Here is a 21,936-nt window from a genome sequence, read left to right as displayed (position 1 = left end):
ATTTTAAGGGATTATGTTGTGGATCATTCCCTGAAGGATTTTGTTAGCTCTAAAGAGCCAGGCTCGCCTTTAGCTAATGACATGAGTGTCTTATTTACTCTAAAGGTGTGAAGGAATGCTACACATCTTTTTTATCTGCCATTCAGCTAAAAAGCAAAAACAATTTTCCCATTTCAATGTCCAACTATTACCTTGAGATTCTGTCAAAAACAGCAATAAACATGAAACTAAAAGTGTGTTTTACCTGGATTTAGAGGCTTGGTGTACAGAACAGAGTACACAGCATTGTTATTCATTAGGAAAAAAAGTTTTGACAGCATGAATACATTTAGGTAATAAATAGTAACTCAGAGTTTTAGGATAAGATTGCAAAAAAGAAACCCTTAGACAGCTAATCTTGTTTTTTCTAAGAATTTAGCAAGCGGTGAATTAGTCTTTATCCATCCAAACTCTCTTGTGGAAGATTGTTCTAGGCAAAACTGGATTATCAGCTCCAAAGTTTGAAGGGCCCCTAAAAGCTTAAGGTAGATGTTTTTATATAATTTGAACGCTCACAAATTTGTTGTTGTGCAAGAACCCTGTCAGGTAAGGTGTGTCCCTCAGTAATACTGTACCTAATCTCTCTGAAGAAAAAGGTCTGACTGCCCCACTGTGGCACCCACTACTCCTGGAGCTGTAAAATAATGTGAAATAATCATGTACTCAGAAATCCAAGGCAGGGGGAAACAAACATAAAACAGAGAAATTAATCAACTATGAAACCAATTGGGATGAAAACAACTATAACAAGCTCCAATACTATGTTTGAGAAGTGAGTAAAACATTTGATCCACACACAAATATGATATTGATACAGCTGAAATCTGTATTCAGCGACGCTAAATAATGAATTCTGTTTAGAACTGATCCCCTGGTCCTTAATGATGAAAGAAAACGTTTTGCTTCCCTGGGCCTCCTAATCCAGCATTGTTCAAGCTCTGCTGAGCATATTAATAAATAATGCTTCTTAATGTTCAGTTTGGACTCTGGGAATGGTTAACACAAAACAAGTTACCTGCCAGGTTGAGGTGACTCTCATGGGGGAGGACTTCTGTTTTTGTATTTGAGCCAAAGCCCCTGAAACTTAAAGAAAGGTAGAGACATTAGGGGGAGATTGAAATGAGAGCGTAAGAGGACATTCACTTTTCTTTGCCTTTGTCAGAATGAAACATTCATATCAAATCATGACTATACATCCATTAAGTTGGGGTTGGGACTCGCTGTAGGGTCACGAGACACTGGTGGGTTTGATCTTGGATTCAGCTTCATATTCAATTTTAAAATTGACTGTTGTACAAAAGAGTGCTTCAGCTGACCTCATTAAAACGTTGGCCCCTGTGTGGTTTGATGTTAGTAGTTCATTCACTCACTGTTTAGAGCATGGTTAGGATTAGAGACGCTGTTGTTAGTCAGCCTCAGCAAGTTTTTATTGTAGGCTGATTCATGGAGTCTCTGAGGTGGCTGACCTACAATCTTTGAACATATTTTCATCTAGTGGAAGCAGCTTGGACTAAGACTGTAAAAGTAAAGGAATTTTGAATGGCATTTTATCCGTTATTGTAAAAATACATTCAAATATAGCAGTTACATTTCACAAAAAAACATGCAAAACTGTGTTATCAGTTTTCTACTTTTCTTTGTTTCTACTGCACTTTTCTTTGACCCCTGAGATGATTAGGACAGATAAATGAAAGTATCAGTAGCAGCAGATTAATTAAAGCAGTACAGGGACAACAGCACATAGGTTAGCTTATTTCCTGGAGACCAGCTAAATTAAGTATCTTAGGCTTAAGACAGTATGTGACTCAGATGTACACAGATTCACCTGTGCGGCTGGTCAATAAATATTGTATTTCGCATCACTAAAACAGCTTGTGTATATATATTTTATTCATTTTCAAAGTGGACATCAACAACAACAACAAAAAAAAACCAGAAACCAGAAAGACAAAAAATAACAACACACATCAGTACAAGACAAAGAAGATAAAAGACTAAAAAGACAAAGCACCAAAACAATCCACAAGACAGAAACTAAACAAGACAAGAAGACAATAACCCCGACAGCCCCCAGATCAAGACTCACAACCAGACAGCAACACCCCATAGCACATGCCGCTCAAGTAGCAAAACACACACTGGCAAAGAGGTACACATATACACAGCATCATGCCACAAGCCCTCCCCAGAGAAGGAGAGGGCAAGCGGCACCCTGCCAAAACAGCAAAAGGAGATGGGAAAATCCAATTCTTATTTATGAAATAAGGTTCAGATTGGGAAGCACTCTGCCTTTTTGTAACAAATCTGTAATTTCATAAGGTAGATAAACTATGACTGGTTGCCAAATTTTAAAAAAATATCTGTTGTTCCCTTTTAACTTCGCAGAGAGGCTGTCCATTGGTATAAACTTGTATATTTCTTTGTACCAGCTAAATTAAGTATATTAGGCTTAAGCCAGTATGTGACTCTGATGCACACAGATTCATCTGTGCGACTGGTCATTAAATATTGTATTTTGCATCACTACAACAGCTTAAACACGGAGAGTACTTGTTTCCTGCTTCAGCCCTTTTCATTGAATTACTATATATCTAATCAAGGTTATTTGGTTGTTGCGCTATTTTGTGGTGATCTAATTTCCCTTTTTAGATTGGCCAAGTTTGGGAACCCCTGCTCCAAGACACACATCCTTTGTGTTTCTTTGGAGTTATACAGAACATTTTGTGCAAGAAACTATAGGATTGCAACTTCAGGGTGTGGCACTGACCTGAAAAAGACAACAAGCCACTGTTATAGAGGAAGCAGTTGAAAGCGGCAACATGCAACTACCAAATTTCCCATGTATGAGTGGCCTACTGCTGATCGCAGTCAAGCGAGATATGACTCATAATGCATTGTCTCTGTTTTAGTAGTTGTGACATTTAAAGTTGGCTTGACATTTGGTGTAGATTCACTCTCAGCCTTACATTCATTGCAGTCCTTAAAACAAACTGGTCATGCTTTGTTAGCAGTGCAGAACTGTGTGCCCCCACCCTATCACTACTCCAGGCTTCCCCCATGGGGTTGCTCCCCCCCCCCCCCCCCCCCCTGTTTGGGAATCACTGGTTTAAAAACTGGTGTGTTATAATATTACGTTTCAAAGGGTATTACATGTTACTTCTTAAGCCACTCCCTTCAGTGTTTTGTATGAAACCCAGCTGGAATGTGATGCCATAAAAGACTGGGAAAGACTGGGAGAGGGTGAAAAATGTACACCGACCTTTCATTGCACTCCTATAATTGTCCCTGTTCTGGGAAAAAGAAATAAGAGAGTGATTGATTTTGAAGAGACAGGAAGTGTGGTGAATAAAGGAAGAGAATGAATGTGTGTTTAAGAGAGAGAGAGAGGGAGAGAGAGAGTGCCAGAGATAGGAAGAGGGATGATGAGTGAGAAGTGGTCAGAAGCTACCTGCTAGCTTCTTCCATATACGGTCTTAGTCAGAGCCAAGAGCCAGGCCTGTGAATTTCTCTGACTGTCTGAGTGACCAATGCAGGGAGGGTGTGTGTGTGTGTGTGTGTGTAAATGTGTGTTGCAAAGCATGTGTGAGTCATGCAGGATAACAGGCTTTTGAAATGGCATGAGTGTGCAGAGGAAATATTGAGAAATCTCTGTCAGGTCAGGGAGGAGTTGAGTTAGTGAGTGCAAAGTTTAGAAAGAGAAATGTCACTTTTACCTTCCTTTTTAAAATAGAAATATATGAGAGCTGAGGAAGAATGTAGACACCAAGGTAAAAAAATAGGAACACCTAAGCAAAATGTACACGCTTGCAAACATGCTAAACAGCCTTATAAAGGGAGATTCATTCATTTCCTCAGACTGGTCACATGACCTGAGCAGTGCATTCTTCCCCCCATGTGACTAGCTCCAATATCTCCTTATATGGACGTCATCCAAAGGAACTCTTAAAGGGATGGTTGTCCTGCCCTGGGTCTATACTTGGTGTGTGTGTGTCTGGGTGTGTGTGCGTGTGTGTGTGTGTGTAAGTGTGTGCATGTGCGTGTGTCTGGAGAAGGATAATGCTAGTCTGGAAAGCTTATTCCCTCATCAGCTAATTTGCCCCCCTCTATGCTGTCCTGAGCTGCTCCATAACCTCCTGACATATGGACGTTTGCGTCCATTTGTAGATCTGTGTGTGATCACTTCCTGCGTGGATCTGCAGGACTGGAGCACTGTGAAACTAACTTCCTGTCTCTTTTCCTGAGCCTGCTCCTAAATATCCTTATTAGGAACACATAGGGCCAGTGAGAATTCCTTGAGTAAGTTTATGAGTCTTTGTCCAGTGCCCTTATTGAGTTGAAAAGCACCCTGACCCACCCACTTAGTCTCTGGTCAACTTGGAGGACACACAAGGAGTTGCATTGTGTGACATATTTGGGTGTGTGCATGTGCAGGTGTGAGAATGCATATCAAAGTGAGCCCTGGATAATCATTTCATAATAGGCCTTGCAGTAGCAGTGAGACACCAATTACATGTGAGTTTCCGGAAATTACTCACCTGTTTTATTACATTTCATTGAGGTAAGCAAGGTTAATCTGCTCCCACCTCTCACTTCAACATCTCTAAACTAGTGATGAGTGATAGGAGATTTACAGCCTCCAGTGTTTGCTGTGAACATACCTCAGCTTGACTACATGTATCAATGTCACCCCTCTCTCTATATGTGTGTGTGTGTGGGGTGTGAGACACTGGTATGCCTGGGCAGACGTGTCAGCCCGGGTGTTAACAGTGCTGTCAGTGACCCTGAGATTGTAACCACCCCCGTGTCCTGGCACCGCTAACCACCACAAGCATCTGCCATGAGTGAGGGAATGTTGCTTTGCAAATGCATTAGCACAGTCTTCACTGCAATTCAGCGGTGTTACACTCCCTTTTTCTTTGCTTGAATTATATGAAGCAAATATTGGATTGTCTGTGTTCTGCATGTTGATATTCCTCCAAGGAATCAAGATAGAAAGCAATCGAATGGGTGTATTTATCAAAAGCTTAACTTGAAAATGTAGGCCCCTACTCAATGTGGATTATTTGAGGGATTAAATGTATTATCCTCGACTGAATTACTTCAAAACATGCTAATAAGCTCAAGAGAATATATCAAAGCACACACCTCAACTTGTTTCAAACTCAAGGGCTCTTTAGCTGCAAGAATTATGTGCATTGTTGCAACACATATGTGCATCATTCCCATTTTGGTTCTGATGATGATTGATTAAGTTATAAATATGTCTTTTACTGAACAATGCACACTCCCAGATTGATAATATTGATAGTATATAGGTTAGTTTTCATGTTGCTTGTTCCCTCTGTCCTGTCAGAGCACAGAAGCGTTATCTGCATGCGCCACACCCAGTGGATGCGGCAGAACCAATCAGAAGGCGCTGTGCGGAAAGTTCTCCTTTTATGGAGAGGGGCTGCAGCACGAGCTCTGATAAAATCCTGCACTTTGTCGGCCTTCATTGCAGTCGCATTCAGACACTAAACCCTACCGGAGTGTAGCGCTCAGTCTCTCCAGTCCTCTTAAGCCGAGAAACCCTCCCTCACACAGGTAAGGCTGAATTCAAGCTTTTTTATTGCATGTTTTTAAAGCATTTCTTTAATATTGGTATGCGAAATGTTTGTGACTGCAAACTGAATTGTATCCAAATTGTATCCACCTGTTAAGTTTCCATATGAGGTTTCATGTGTGACAAGTCAACGTGTGAACTTAAATGTTGCACGATCACGAGCCTTGTCATTTATTAACAGCTTTGTAAATTACAGATTAAAGCAGCGTTTCAATGTAGGTGTGTGTTGCTGCAGTTTTTATTCTTTCTTTATTGAGGAAGAGCAATCACTTTACAGTCAGTATTTATTCTACACTAGAATGTAACATTAAGGAAACACATACTTGATTGTTCTACAGCAATTTAGCTCTTCAATTATTTCATTTTTTGCTGCTGCAGTTTTCAATTAATGGATTGGGTGTGAAATAACCCAGCTGATCCCTGTTGTCATCGCTTTCATCAAATCAGACTTTGTTAAATAGCCTGACCTTCTCGCTTACATGTAAGCATCTGCTTGGGCTCGATGTCCTGCATGGTCTGCTGCTGTCTCACATTTCACACATGATCAATCAGACTGTTAAAAGCAGATGAGGCGGTGAAATGTTTAAAGACTTTAAAAGATCTGCAAGTTTTCATTCATGAAGTAATCTAACAATAAAATCAATCGGAAGTTATTTTTTTCTGTAACCTTGTAAGTTAAACACTGTGGTCACGACATCATGGTACACCTGATGAATGACAAAAGTTAATTCCCATCAGCTGTTTAAGATAAGATAATCCTTTATTCGCCCCACAACGGGGACATTTAAGTGTTACAGCAGCAAAGTAGACAGTGCAAAAGATTATAAAGCAAACAAGAGTATATAACATTTAAAATCTGCGTAAAAAGCTCGTGTTGGAGATGTAGTGGTTGTTAATTCATTAATGATCCAAATGAAGGGAGTGGCCGGTCGTCGGTGTCATTTGAGGTTTAACGACAGGCCGGGCTGCCTGTCTCTAAGCTGCTCTCACTTTTGCCTTATATGGCAATGGCCAGACCGAGGCAGAAACTGCCTTTGTTTCCAAGCTCTGGATTTGGACTGGAACCTGCGCCATTGCGACATCCAGCGTCCAGTCTGAATAATGACTAGATAGATGGATCTACTTTATTTCAGACCCATAGGTCCATATCAGCACAAGAGAAATATAAAGGACTAAAAATAAGTAAAATACATGTCCAGCAAGAAATGAAAAGATCATATGACAACAGTTTACACATTCATTTTGATTAGAGCATAAAAAGGCATTTATTCCAATGTTTCCAAAAGCAAGAAAAATACCTTGACTCCAACCCAGTTGATGTTTGCCAGATGTAACACATTAACTGTCACAGCGCATCTGTTCTCAACGCCCTTTTCTCTCCCCCCCTCCTCCCTCCTCTCTCCCTCCTCCAGAAAATGGAAGACGAAATCGCCGCCCTCGTTGTTGACAACGGATCTGGTATGTGCAAAGCTGGCTTTGCAGGAGATGATGCTCCTCGTGCTGTGTTCCCCTCCATTGTTGGACGTCCCAGGCATCAGGTACAGTTTCTTATTCCAATCCATTTTATTTATATAGCACATTTTAAAAACAACAAGGTTACCAAAGTGTTGCACAACAAATACAAACAGTAGAAATAAATAGTAGTACAATTTAAAATGCAGTAAATTAAAAGACACAGAGACCAACACAAACTCTCATGCTGTATTAAAAGCCAAGGAGTAAAAAGGAGTTGTAAGACGTGATTTAAAAGTATCCAGGGTGGGGGCCATTTTTGACTTGGGTGGGTAGCCCACAGTCCTCCTTTTGTCTGCTTTTTGGCATGACGAGACTCATCTGATCAGCAGACCTCATTGCTCTGCAGGGGGCGTAGATGTGTATGAGGTCAGAGATGTACTGAGGTGCCAGACCATTTAGTGACTTAAAAACAAATATTAAAATCTTAAAATTAATTCTAAAATGGACAGGGAGCCAGTGGAAGGAGGCAAGAACAGGGCTGGTATGTTCATGCTTGCGGGTTCCTGTTAAAATGCGAGCAGCCGCGTTTTGGACTAACTGTAAGGGAGCGAGGGAGGCTGGTTAATGCCAGTGTAAAGTGCATTACAGTAGTCCAAACGGGTCAAGATAAAAGAATGGATGAAGCGCTCAAAATCATCATCAAACCAGGGTTTGTGACTGGGTTTTACATAAGTCTGCAGGGAACCCAGGTCTATAGGAGAGGCACCACTGGCTCGATTGGGTCCAAACACCATGACCTCAGTTTTATCTTCATTTAAATAATATATATATAGAATCATTTTCATATAAAACTATAATTTGCAACGCTTGAACAAAATTATATAATATATTCAATTCTGATTAAACTAATTTTCCTGCTCTCTTTCCAGGGTGTGATGGTTGGTATGGGCCAGAAAGACAGCTATGTTGGTGACGAGGCCCAGAGCAAAAGAGGTATCCTGACCCTGAAGTACCCCATTGAGCACGGTATTGTCACCAACTGGGACGACATGGAGAAGATCTGGCATCACACCTTCTACAATGAGCTGAGAGTTGCCCCTGAGGAGCACCCAGTCCTGCTCACTGAGGCCCCCCTGAACCCCAAGGCCAACAGGGAAAAGATGACCCAGGTAACACAGGCTTCAACACTTTATATTTCCTTTCTGTCATGAAACCCACTCTTCTCAACCACAGCATCCTGCAACAGGAACCACCCAGGCCTTTCTTCCTCTGCTCAATCTGTCCATTTCCTCCTGCTTCATAAATCTCTAGGTTTCCTCTGTCCTGTGCTGATCTTTACATCTCCTCGGATGCTGCAGGTTTCTATCTTTTTGCGATGTGATGCATCAGGAATGACTTGTTGCAGCATGGTCACTGTTGGTTTCTATATAAGGCTTGTTTTAGACTCTCTAATGCAGACAGGAAGCGTCTAACTACACAGATGCATGATGCAACAGATGACGAAAGAAAAGGGTCCTTAACTCATCTTGTACTTTCAATATGACCCAACTAAAGTGCAGATTACTGTAATGACTGGTTTCAGGATGGTGATAATACTTAAAACAAAACTGCCAGTGTGCTGTGCCTCTCTTGGTCTGATTGTACTAACCATACTAGCTCACCTAAGGCATTTGACTCACTGTTTTTCAATGACTCACCTTTCATCTCTCTCTTTCCCCAGATCATGTTCGAGACCTTCAACACTCCTGCCATGTATGTGGCCATCCAGGCTGTGCTGTCCCTGTACGCTTCTGGTCGTACCACTGGTATTGTCATGGACTCTGGTGATGGTGTGACCCACACAGTGCCCATCTATGAAGGCTACGCCCTGCCTCACGCCATCCTGAGGTTGGACCTGGCTGGCAGGGACCTCACAGACTACCTCATGAAGATCCTGACTGAGAGGGGTTACAGCTTCACCACCACAGGTAAGCACAGAAGTGCAAGTTAAGACTCATGGATGAGATTGAAACTTGAGGAAACTTGAAAAAAGATGTAACTTAAATGTTTGTTCTTGTCTTACAGCTGAGCGTGAAATCGTGCGTGACATCAAAGAGAAGCTGTGTTACGTTGCACTGGACTTTGAGCAGGAGATGGGCACTGCTGCTTCCTCTTCTTCCCTGGAGAAGAGCTACGAGCTGCCTGACGGACAGGTCATCACCATTGGAAATGAGAGGTTCCGTTGCCCTGAGGCCCTCTTCCAGCCCTCATTCCTTGGTAAGTTAAATCAGGGAAACTTTCATTTTAAAGGTGGACACCTAGAGGTCTTGACAGCAAAGAGAATCTATCATAAACTAACTTTTACATTCTCCTTCTACAGGTATGGAATCTTGCGGTATCCATGAAACCACCTTCAACAGCATCATGAAGTGTGATGTCGACATCCGTAAAGACCTGTATGCCAACACTGTGCTGTCTGGAGGTACCACCATGTACCCTGGCATTGCTGACCGTATGCAGAAGGAAATCACAGCCCTGGCACCCACTACCATGAAGATTAAGGTATAACTCATCCTCATTACTCAGGCTCACATCCTCCTTGAGGCAGTGATGAAAGTGTTCTAGAAAGAGCTTTAACTCTACTGCCACCTGGTGGACAAACATGGTTGATGTAGTTTAAATCTCTAGCTAGCCTTTTTACAACACAGGATTGAAATACTTGCAGGAATTTTAAAACATTTTTTTTATATCTTGCTCTCTGCAGATCATTGCTCCCCCTGAGAGGAAGTACTCTGTATGGATTGGAGGCTCCATCCTGGCCTCTCTCTCCACCTTCCAGCAGATGTGGATCAGCAAGCAGGAGTACGATGAGTCTGGCCCCAGCATTGTCCACAGGAAGTGCTTCTAAACAGACTGTCAGTCCCCTCCCCCAAAACACACACTGCTACAAACCCAAACGACTGGCTCTGCATACATGCCTACACCAACACACTGGTGTATGCTGAGCCCACAACACCTCTTTCCATTTTCCCTCATCACTATGGCTATGGCACCATGCCCCCTGATGGGGAGAAACTCTGCAGGAGGTACAGAGCGTCCCAGGCGGTGTGAATGTGTGAGAAACATGATGTCCATTGTCGTGTTCGTGTAGGTCATTCCAGATGTGTTTGTTCACCACCTTATTTGCCTCTATGAAGGTTTATTCTCTGGTGGGCCCACTGCCCAACAGACCTGTAGTATTGCTTAATATGTAAATTATGTAATCTGAAACTTGTTTTGTTTTTGTACTTTCAGCCTTAAACGATACTTGGTCCAGTTTGTTTTTGTCATTATGCAAAAGACAAAGCTTCTACCTTGTATGGGGGTACATGAAGGTTTGTGCATGAGGCTTCAAGCCTCTGGTGTACACAACAACCCAATAAAGCGCACATGTCTGAGATTCCAGTCTGCGTACTTGGTCTTTATTAAACCAAAGGAAACTCACTTCATTACTTGACTTATGTTATGATAAAAACATTTTGAAAATGAAGTACATGAAACTAAATGTCTGAGGCTGCTTTCACATTTCAGAATAAAAAAAGTTGATGCGTACATAAAGTGTATTGTGATTTCCTGCCAGTTTCAAGGTGATTGTGCTGTTGTACTGTTAAGGCTCTTGTTGGAGATCTTGAACAGAGCACAGCCACCATTGTCCCTCACTTAAGTCAGAGGCTGCTGTGGAAAGGGCCTATATAAATGTCCAAATTAAACATTTCATTGTACTTTGGTAAAAGCTATTACCAATGTTGAAATGTAATTGGATGTTAGTGATTCATTTTGTCTAACATTTCAATACTTAATTGGTTATTTCTGAAAATCTGAAATTGAGAACCATATGTATCCAGATCACAGGTCTGATACGGTTAGGTAAAACAATTATTTATTAGAACTGACTTTCAAGTTGTATACAATAGTATCATTAAAATATCATACCAACTCTGATGAACTGACTTCTTATTTCAATTAAATTGTCTTGTGCTATATAAAATGATCGTTAATGCACTTGACATTTCCTAAATCTAGATTACCTGTTAATGAATATTTAAAAATGAAGTCCTGCCAAGCATTTGTAACAAAACATTGGAAACCATTTTTTTCTTTGGTCCAGATGTAATTGTATGAGGTTCAAAAGTCAATCTACTGGATGATTGATGAAAAATCACAGTCTGAAAAAATAAACAGGCTAATAAATATTGATACTGTATGCATAACAGTTGAACTATATCTATGAAGTAATTGGTCATTTGTAGAGATATATACCTAAAAGATCTGCTTATTTAAACAATGAAATACACAAGTCATAACTTGTTACCATAGTCAGTGTTTTAGTGTTATAGACTGTAAACAGTTTAAGATTCTGGACTTGAATATTGGCCTTAAAGGTTTGAACTGTCACATGTTTTTGTTTCAGGCAATTTTTTATTGGAGTAAATATGGGCTAATATTTACAACTATTATGGATTTTAATCTTAATCAGCCTTGGATAATACATTGTAGTTGTATAAGAAATACAGGACTGTAGTTTGCAACTCCTTGCTATTGCGTCTTATAATGAATGAATGAATGAATGAATGATGGAATACTTTATTTTCATGTGTGGTCTTTTACATGGACCATCCCTTATGGAATTATTCAGAGTACATACATGAAACCATATGTAAAAATATATATATTTACAAAATAAAATAAACTTTATAACGCAGCTTAAATGCATTTAAAAAACAAACTTTGAACTTTGTCTTCAACATGTATCTTAAAGCTAAGGTTACTTGTAACTTTTAAGATCTAGGTTTAACACACAAATACAGCTTGAGTAAAAAGTGGCATCAGTTGCAAAGTCAGTCTGCTTTTAAGAAGTACAACTACTTTGTTTATGATATCATTAAATAACTTACTAATGCTTATGAACTTCTGGGCTTCTTAAGTAAGTTTTTGAATGCAATACTTTTGCCTATAGAGCAGGGGTGTCAAACGTACGGCCCACGGGCCAAAACTGGCCTGCAAGAGGTTCCAATCCAGCCTGTGGACGACTTCCCAAAGTGAAACAATTACAGAGAAGACATTAGCTACAAATTTTCAATAAAAGTTACTACTATTTCAGATTTGTCTTCTGGGGGTTGCATATTTGCAGTTTGCATAATCCGGTGGAAATTCATAGACTTTTGAGAGCCCATCAAGATCCAATCAACATTTAAGTTTTCTTATATGTAAACTTGTAACAGCAGGAGCGGTGGATCCACCATTTTCGAAAAAAGGAGCCACATATCATGCACATGCTTACCATACATGTGCGTACGTCATAGGTTCGACTATGAGACTCATCATGGTGGAAAACACAAAAGCTGTTTTTCTAAAAAGATAGTTCATGTAATGTGGATATTTTCCAAATGCACTTGTACTTTTTTGAACTAAAACAAAGGATAAAATGTTGAGTTGTCCTTCTCTATAGGTTATTAAGCTATGATTTTACTGGTCTGGCCCACTTGAGATCAAATTGGGCTGTATGTGGCCCCTGAACTGAAATGAGTTTGACACCCCTGCTTTAGAGCGTAGTGCTAAAGTATTTTTAACCATTGGAAAGACATTTTTTTAATACTTCTTCCTGCAATGATTGTTACAATAAAGCCTTTAATGCTGTGATTTTCTTTTCAGTAAATCAAAAAAATGAATTCAAAAATAAATAAATAATAACGATAAAATGAATTTATTATTATTATTATAATAATAATAATAATAATAATAATAATAATAATAATAATAATAATAATAATAATAATAATAATAATAATGTATCATTATTATTAAAAAGTAGTAGTTGCAGTCGTAGTAGTAGTAGTATCCGAAGTTGTTGTAGTAGTAGTAGTAGTAAATATAACATTGAATCATCTTTTGTGCAATGTATTTCCTAACGTTGTTTTGAAGTTATTCACTTCTCTCTGTGGAATTTTATGTTCCAGCCTGATCACTGAGGTCCTTGAATGCTTCCCTTTTTAATGTTCCTCGTGTGTCTCACACAAAGAGAGAGAGCTTTCTGTTTTTATGCCCCTAGGCTGTGGAACTCTCTGCCTCTGGATATCAGAACAGCGAGCTCTCTGGGTGTTTTTATAAGTAAACTTAAGACTTACCCTTTTAATCTAGCTTTTAATTTGGAGTAGTTTATTTTTGCCCTGGACTGCATTATTATTATTATTATTATTATTATTATTATTATTATTATTATTATTATTATTATTATTATTATTTATTATTATTTTAATCATTATTATCTAAACCATTGTTTTAACAAGTATTTATTTGTCTTTTTTATTTCTTGTGTTCATCTGATCTTGTTAACTCTACCTTATTTTTAACTTTTCCTTGCACTCTTACTTATTTTATTAATTTTACTGTACTGATTTTCTTTTATTTTTTAAGTATTTCTTTTTTTTTAATCATGCCTTTTATAATTTTACCATTGCTGTTATTTTCTGACTGTCTGTTACTCTGTGAAGCACTTTGGGCTACATGTTTTTATGTATGAAAGATGCTATATAAATAAAGCTGAGTTGAGTAGAGTTGAGAATTTTAAATATGAATACTTTGTGGAAACTAACCGGAAGTTAGTCCGTCACTGACAAACCTCCGTCAGTGTGCATCACTGAAATCAGTCCGCCCAGTCAGCGGCTGAATATCCAACATCCACCCGGCTGCGGTCCTGTAGAGCATTTATCAGGAGTCATGGGGCTCCTGCTGTCTCGATGAACATCTGAAATCCTGCGGAACATGAGCTGGTGAACCGTGAGAGAGATTTCAGAGGACATGGATCGACAAATTGAACAGGTGGGTTAACAGACAGACTAGAACCACACATGTACAGCTGTGAATGGTCTGGTAATGGATGTTAACGGGGACTAGCTTAGTAATGTTAGACCACACTGAAGCCAAGTTACAGTTAGCTTATTTTTTACAGCAAGTTTGGTTAACAAACAGTTATTGTAAAGTATAATAACATGTGTTATACTTCTTTATTTATGTCTGGTTTTTTTAACATACATTATGCTTCATTTAATCGAAACATGACCAAAATTACTAAAGTGTAAAGAAAAGAGAGACAGACACACTTAAGCTGGTAGTTACAGTTGTATAAATCTATCTCTACACTTTAGTGCATTGCTTCATAGTGTCATATATCAGGATACAGAGTCTTGGAGCAGTAATATTTTATTATTGAGTTATTATGTGTTATTTTACATTGTAAAACACAGTTAGATAGGAATAATAATAATACATTTTGTTTAAAAGTGCCTTTCTCGACACTCAAGGTCACTTTACAGAAAGATTAAAACTCAATAAATAAAAAACAGCAAGCAGAGTAACACCAAGTTAAAATGAAGCAGATACATTAGTCAGAGAATGCAGTATGAAACAGATAAGTTTTGTGTTTTGATTTGAAGAGGGGTAGTGAGTCAGAGTTTTGGATGTCTGGTGGGAGTGAGTTCCAGAGTTGGGGAGCAGAGAGACTGAAAGCTCTGCTCCCCATGGTGCTGAGACGGGCAGGGGGCCCACAGAGAGTTGGAGGGAGGAGGAAGACCTGAGGGAGCGAGAGGGTGGTGATAATATGGAGGAGATTGGATAGATACAGGGGGGCGAGGTTGTGAATGGCCTTAAATGTATACAGGATGATTATGAAGGTGATTCTGAGTTTGACCGGGAGCCAGTGAAGCTGCTGGAGGACGGGGATATTCTCATACATGTATTGAGTAAAAGAGTATGCATTATTCAAATTGGGTTAGTTTATTTATAAATCATATTTAAAAGCAACATCTGACCAAACCTCTCTACAATGCATTGAAGAAACAATAGAGAAAAACCAAAGCATTTATATACAAAAGTCAGACACAACAAACAACACAGAAAAGACAGGATGTTAATTGTCACATGACCCTACCCAGCTATGATCTAGTGTCCTAATAACAGCTTCTCACCTAACCATGAATCTGGTTGCTCTGTCTCCCAGGCTGTATGTGACGAGGACACAATGTCTTCCAGCACGGTGGGAATGTCAGACTTATCTGATGAGATCCTGCTGTGCATCCTCCGCCATGTTCCAGTGTGCAACCTGCTGATGAATGTAGCAAACGTCTGCCACAAGCTACGCACACTGTGCCATGACAAGACCCTGCTCTCAAACGTCAGCTTGTCTGAGGAGTATCAGGTAAAACAGTTTTTTGCCAGCATTTTAAGATGGTTATCTCTACTGCAGTTTTCCACTTATCTTTCATGCATGAATGTTTCAATTCCTTTCTAAAGTTTGTTCAAAATCATATGGCATACTTGATGCATTTCAACAGACAAGTAATGAAATGTTTTCTTTCTTTCTCAGGCCGATGACCTGTTGGTTCGGCAAATATTGAAGCAGCTAGCCAATCACGTGCAGTCTCTCAGCCTGAACGGTTGCTACTGGCTCTCCGGTTCTACGATGGAGCTTCTCGCTCGCTGCAGAGGAGTAACACACCTTGATGTGACTGGCTGTCGCATTACCTCCCTCCGCCTCTCCCGCCTCCTCACCTCTCTCTCTCTGCTCAGATCTCTGGCTTTTGATGTGATGCCAGGCTTTAACTCCGCTCAGCTCAGTTCAGAGGCAGTGGATTCTCTGAGCCGCCTGTCGGAGCTCAGACAAACGCTGTTGACTCCAAGTTACGGTGTGGTGCCGTGCTGTGCACAACTCCGCAAGTGAGAATCTGTTGGAGGACCAAGTTTTTACATGAGACCTCAAGTCAAGAGATCATGACTGTAGAATCACTATTTACTTTAGTCTATCTTTATTTCATATCAGCTTACCAACAGAAGCATAAACATTCCACATTTCAAGAATCAAGCCAGAAAGGCTCAAGAGGAAAACTTAAAATACTTAATTGTCTATAGTATTCCTGTAAGATTGTACACAGGCACAGTGGTTGAGGGAGATAAATGCTAACATGTTTTTTTTAGTATGCTAACATTTAATAATCTACACAAACCACAAAGTACTTCTTAGGCTGGGGGGCAGATTTCAGCCATTGAATCATGAAAGGTATTATAATGCATCCTAAAAGGAGCATGAACATCTGTACCAGATGTTCATGCTGGTGACAGCACTTTGGCAGTTGGCCAAAGTGCTTAAAAAACACAATCAATAAAAACAAATAGCAATTAAAAAAAGAACCAATATTAAAAACATAATAGGTAACACAAGAAAAGGCCACAATAAATAAAAACAAAAATAAAATGTAGGATGTCTCGCTCAATAGGTATTAAAAGCCAGTGCAAAGAGGTGCGTTTTAAGTAGGGATTTAAATTTCTCAAGCGTCTGAGCATGCCTTAAATCAGGAGGCAGACTGTTCCACTGGGTGGGTGCAGCCCCCGCAAAGGCTCGGTCACCTCAAGTTTTTAGCATCGTTCTCGGAACATCTAAAACCACCTGGTGTGTTGACCTGAGTGCTCTATGAAGGCTGATCTTCCTGGAACCACAAACGTCTGTAAAAAAAAAAAAAAGTGTTAATTTTTCTTGTGGAGGGTAAGATATTTCCCCAGCTAAGTAAAACCGTTGCACCTGCTGGTGCTACAGGAAAACAAAGGCCAATGTGGCAGAGTTTATCCTCTGGGGTCACTTTAAAAGCCGTTGAGATAGTTCTGCCTAGGCCTCTATTTTTCACTTCAAAGCAAATCATTGTGTAAAAACAAAACGCAAAAAGGAACCAGCTTTTGGTGGTGATTGAGGTGTAATGATAGCAACCTAGAAAACCTCCATCTTTATCAACAATAAAAGTGAAAGATTGAGTAAGTGACTATTTCTCTTCGACTGTATTAAATGAGAGTTTGTTTCTGCTCTGCAGGCTGATGCTGCAGTTTGACATCCCTGATGTGACCAGAGAGGGTGTGGGAGTGTGCTGTCAGCTGATGGTGGGTCAGAGCAGTGTGCCTCATTACCAGCAGCTGGAAGAGTTCACAGCCAGGCTGGCTCCAGGAGAGGTGACTTTGTTAGTGTGCATATAAAGATTAACTGCCCCTTATATCTGTGATATTAACATGAACACTGTGAAGTTTGTAAGTAGTGTGTGTGTGCGGTGATGTCTGCAGGTAAACCAGACCTTGTTGCTGCTCTACCTGGCTGTGTTCAGCGTTCACGTTCCAAAGCGCCTCCGAGTTTTCCTGGTGTCGATTCCTGGACCAAATCCCGCTCACTGGCCTGCCGCTCCCTCCCTGGCTCAGAGTTTGGGTCTACATGGTGACCTAGAGGCCCTGCAGTTGCCTCGCTCCTGGCTGGATTCCTTGTCCCTGAAGAGAGCCCTGGAGGGAAACAGTCCGAAACACCTCAGTTTCAGTCGCTGCCCAGCGATGTGGCCTCAGGTGTTCCGGTCTCTACTAGATGGAGGGGTTCGAGATTCTGCTCAGCTGACCAGCCTGAACCTCAGCGGGATCAATCAGGTCCTTTACTCGGAGTGCAGGAGTGTGGATGATCAGCTGGTTCCTGGGACAATGGGCCAGCTTGCAGTTGGTTGTTCCAACATTAAACACTTGAACCTGATGCACACACACTATCATCATGAAAGCTCCCCTGGACCACCTGGAGAAACACACTTGTGTGCCAGCTTGGCCAAATTCAAACACCTGCACTCTCTCACTCTGCCTGTTTGTGCTCTGTCAGACGGGTTGAACACTCATCAGATCTCTACAAACAACACTCCCTCAGGGTTGTTCCTGGGGCTGAAGAAGCCTCCTCGCGTTGGGCTCCAGAACTACAAACCTGACTCGGATGCCTCTCTGTCAGGAGACAGCACTACAGGGCTCTCTCAGCTCTTAGCAGACTCTCATGTTTTACGAACAGTAGAGCTGATCGGTCCAGGTTTTGTCTCTGTGCTGCCTCGGCTCGAGCCCTGCTCTCGTGCCAGCGTGGAGCCTCGTGGTATGTGTGCGTGGGCACGAGGGGTTGGTGATTCACACTTAGCAGCACTAGAGGCTTTGCCTCGATTACGTCGCCTGACTCTGGCTGGGCTTCCTGGGGTCCTCAGGGGGACGGGGCTGGCACAGCTGACCAGGCAGTGCAAAGATTTAAGGATATTATCCCTCGCCAACATTGGATCTTTAAAAACCATGAACTATTCTTCTGCGTTACTGGAAACACTCAAACAGTGCACACAACTACAGGAACTCAGGTTAGGTTTTTCTCTCCATTATTTTAATGAAACAAAAGAAAATCCAAATAAATCTTTGTGTTGTTAATTTAAGATTTTAATTATTATTTAATTAATGAAGTCATCTTTGAGGTAAGTGTCTTACCAGGGTGTCGAGCAGGTGAAAACCATCACATGCTGTAAATATTGAATTAACAGATTGTATAATTTCTGATATTTATGTTTAATGTTGTGTTATGTTTATTAAGTTCACATTGTTGCTCAGCCTGTTATCTTCATTTACTGAACTGTGCGTGTGTGTGTGTGTGTTTTTTCAGGTTAGAGCAGCCCTACCTGAACGCCAACGCGGCGTTCTTCGAGGCTCTGTCTTGTTGCTCCCGTCTGCAACGTCTCTGCCTCATCTCACGCAGCGGCACCTTTGACCCCTCTGCCACAGAGACCTTCATGGAGCGCTGCCCTCATGTCATCATGTGCCACATGTTCATGGGCGGCACCTTGGTAGCTTGTCGTACGCTGCAGAAGACGCTGGTTGACAGGTCAGTTTGTGTGAATGTGAGGATTAATTGAACATTGAACACTGAGTAACAATAGAAATGTTAAATTCATGGGGTGCTGGTGGCCTAGCGGTCTAAGCGCCCCACATACAGAGGCTACAGTCCTCGTTGCAGGGGTCGCTGGTTAGATTCCCAGCCGGTGGACCATCTCCTGCATGCCTCACCCTCTCATGTATTCTGTTTTGTTTGTTAGATTCTCATCTGAGCGCTCAGCGCTGAGTGTGGTCATCTATCCGTTACATCATGAGGACTTGCCTTCAGTCATCAGAGACATCCCACTAACTCTGCTGGATCGGATCACGTTGTTCCAGAGCCATGTGGCCCAACCACCTCATTTATCACCACTGTGACACCACTTGCTGTGATTGGTGCTCAACAGAATGAGGTGCTCTTTTTGTCTGCTGCAAATAAAGTTTGCAAATGAAGAGTGTGATTGTCATATGAGCAGGGATTTCTTATTGTGTCATTTGTAACTTCAGCAACTGTTTCAGGGCTGTTCAAAAAAAACAACACATCGACCACGATTGTTTACATTTATATGTCTGAGTAATTAAGGTCTTCAAAGGGGCTTTTTCATCTTGTTGATCCAGGACATTTCTCATTTGGTGCCATTTAGGGCCTGGAGTTATGTGAAACTTGAGGCCCAGTCAGAAAGCATTTCTTTCTAGTAATCCCATCTGCTATTAAAATAATAAGTGCCATAGAATATGAATTAAAGGATGTATTTGTTCATTAACTTGTAAAGGTGAACTGAATCAAATCAATGTAATAAACTCCATACAAATGATTTCTGATTCTTGTCTGCCATTCTTTGCTCATGTTCTGTTTTCTTCTTCAATTATTGCACTCATGAGGTGATGATGTTTCTCAGTTCCTATACAGTATCTCACAAAAGTGAGTACACCCCTCACATTTCTGCAAATATTTAATAGTATCTTTTCATGGGATAACACTGAAGAAATTAAACTTTGATACAATGTAAAGTAGTCAGTGTACAGCTTGTTTAACAGTGTAAATTTACTGTCCCCTCAAAATAACTCAGAACACAGCCATTAATGTCTAAACAACCAGCAACAAAACAGAGAACACCCCTAAGTGAAAATGTCCAAATTGGGCCCGAAGTATCAATATTTCGTGTGGCCACCATTATTTTCCAGCACTGCCTTAACCCTCTTGGGCATGGAGTTCACCAGAGCTTGACAGGTTGTCACTGGAATCCTCTTCCACTTCTCCATGACTACATCACGGAGCTGGTGGACGTTAGAGACCTTGCGCTCCTCCACCTTCCGTTTGAGGATGCCCCACAGATGCTCAATAGGGTTTAGATCTGGAGACATGTTTTGCCACTCCATCACCTTTACCCTCAGCTTCTTTGCAAGGCAGGGGCCGTCTTGGAGATGTGTTTGGGGTCGTTATCATTTTGGAATACTGCCCTGTGGCCCAGTTTCTGAAGGGAGGGGATCATGCTCTGCTTCAGTATGTCACAGTACATGTTGGCATTCATGGTTCCCTCAATGAACTGTAGCTCCTCAGTGCCGGCAGGACCCATGCAGCCCCAGACCATGACACTCCCACCACCATGCTTGACTGTAGGCAAGACACACTTGTCTTTGTACTCCTCACCTGGTTGCCTCCACACACGCTTGTTACCATCTGAACCAAATAAGTTTATCTTGGTCTCATCAGACCACAAGACATGGTGCCAGTAATCCATGTCCTTAGTCTGCTTGTTTTTAGCAAATTGTTTGCAGGCTTTCTTGTGCATCATCTTTAGAAGAAATGTGAGGGGTGTACTCACTTTTGTGAGATACTGTATGTTTTATGAAATAAGCTTGAAGACTTTGACATTCATATTTGCCTTTTTGCTGAGAGCCTGATGAAAAGATTGCTACTTGAAATGTATGTAACATTAGTTTTAAATGCTGTTGTGGTAGTACTCACATTGCAACTTGCTGTTACATTTCAGTTTTTATGAGAATTAATGATTACGATGTAACATCTTCATGAGTGAGCTTATGAGATGCTTTGTTTATTTATGATAGAGCTGGGCAGGTGTTTCCTGTCTATGCCAGAATAAGCTACAGGGCTTCACACTTAACTTATAGATCGATCGGTACAGCAGGTATGCAAATTAATTCAAATTTTTAGATCAGATTTCCTCTTCAGTTCCCTTGTGACCTATTCCCCTGAGAAAAGCTGAGATGTACTGCATGTTTCAGTAATCTTCCAAGATGCACGTAAAGTAAATGTTCAAACAAACAAAAAAAGAGTTGAATTGTGGTTCAGCAACATAAGAGAAGCTTTATGTAGAATTTGAGGAATTTAAAGCTCCTGTTGGTAGTTTTTGACTGTTTTGAAGAGATAGAAATCAACAGTGATGCCTCTTTATGAGCTACAAAAGCAAACAAGGCCATCAACAACAAAACTGTAACTGTCTATAATTCAATTTCAATGCCTGTAACTTCTGTGAAGGACAAGACAATTTGTAGCACTCTGAAATATATTTTCAGGCTTAAGAAAGTGATGGTAAAGGACAGAAAGTGGGGACTGATGTGTGGGAAGGGGGCCACAGGGTGGAATTGCAGGAGCCCTGCCCACTTGAGGATTACAGCCTCAGTACATGGGGCGTGCGACTTAACCATGAGGCTAAATCGGTGCCCCAATTTGCAGCAATCTGAAGCGACATCCCAACACTACTTACACATGCAGGACAAAATCGGCAGAGTTGCCAGGGGGACAGCTTTTTGAAGAGGGGGAGCAAAAAATCAACTCATATAGAAAGCTCTTCAGAAGCTTCAACAAATAAAAGAACTACATCTGATCATAGAACAGATAAATTGAACAAATAATTAACTTGCATGATGCTGTAATTTACTGAAGGATGTTGAATTTTTTTTATGGCAGCAATATTTTGACTCCAATTCTGAAAGTGGTGTTTTGGAGCCCCCTGCTGAGACAAGTGGACACGTGTTAAATGATAGGCTATGTGTATTTTACACAGTTGATGCCTACTTTTGTTCATTAACATGGTTGAAATGACCTGTGCACAGTTATCATATAGGCTATAATTTTTTTCTGATTATCAGGATTTCAGTTGACGATCTGAGCTCAAAAT

General features: G+C 40.8%; 2 protein-coding genes across 2 annotated transcripts; both read left to right on the top strand.

Moving 5' to 3' along the window:
- The first annotated feature begins 5,492 nt into the window (after positions 1-5,492).
- Positions 5,493-10,519, top strand: LOC117816174 (actin, cytoplasmic 2). Its single transcript, XM_034688338.1, has 7 exons — positions 5,493-5,622; positions 7,054-7,179; positions 8,026-8,265; positions 8,817-9,063; positions 9,161-9,352; positions 9,456-9,637; positions 9,840-10,519. Exons 2-7 carry the CDS (start codon positions 7,057-7,059, stop codon positions 9,981-9,983), a joined length of 1,128 nt encoding a protein of 375 aa, XP_034544229.1. The 5' UTR covers positions 5,493-5,622; positions 7,054-7,056; the 3' UTR covers positions 9,984-10,519.
- Positions 10,520-13,736: 3,217 nt separating this feature from the next.
- fbxl18 (F-box and leucine-rich repeat protein 18) lies at positions 13,737-19,608 on the top strand. The gene is made up of 7 exons (XM_034688447.1): positions 13,737-13,933; positions 15,111-15,308; positions 15,477-15,826; positions 16,969-17,104; positions 17,213-18,288; positions 18,585-18,803; positions 19,015-19,608. The coding sequence occupies exons 1-7, from the start codon at positions 13,913-13,915 to the stop codon at positions 19,169-19,171; spliced, it is 2,157 nt and encodes a 718-aa protein (XP_034544338.1). The 5' UTR covers positions 13,737-13,912; the 3' UTR covers positions 19,172-19,608.
- The last annotated feature ends 2,328 nt before the right edge of the window (positions 19,609-21,936 follow it).

The sequence above is a fragment of the Notolabrus celidotus genome, chromosome 7 (genome assembly GCF_009762535.1).
Source record: "Notolabrus celidotus isolate fNotCel1 chromosome 7, fNotCel1.pri, whole genome shotgun sequence".
Taxonomy (NCBI): domain Eukaryota; kingdom Metazoa; phylum Chordata; class Actinopteri; order Labriformes; family Labridae; genus Notolabrus; species Notolabrus celidotus.
Note: the sequence above shows the minus strand (reverse complement) of the source record. Positions and strands in the feature narration are given on the sequence as shown.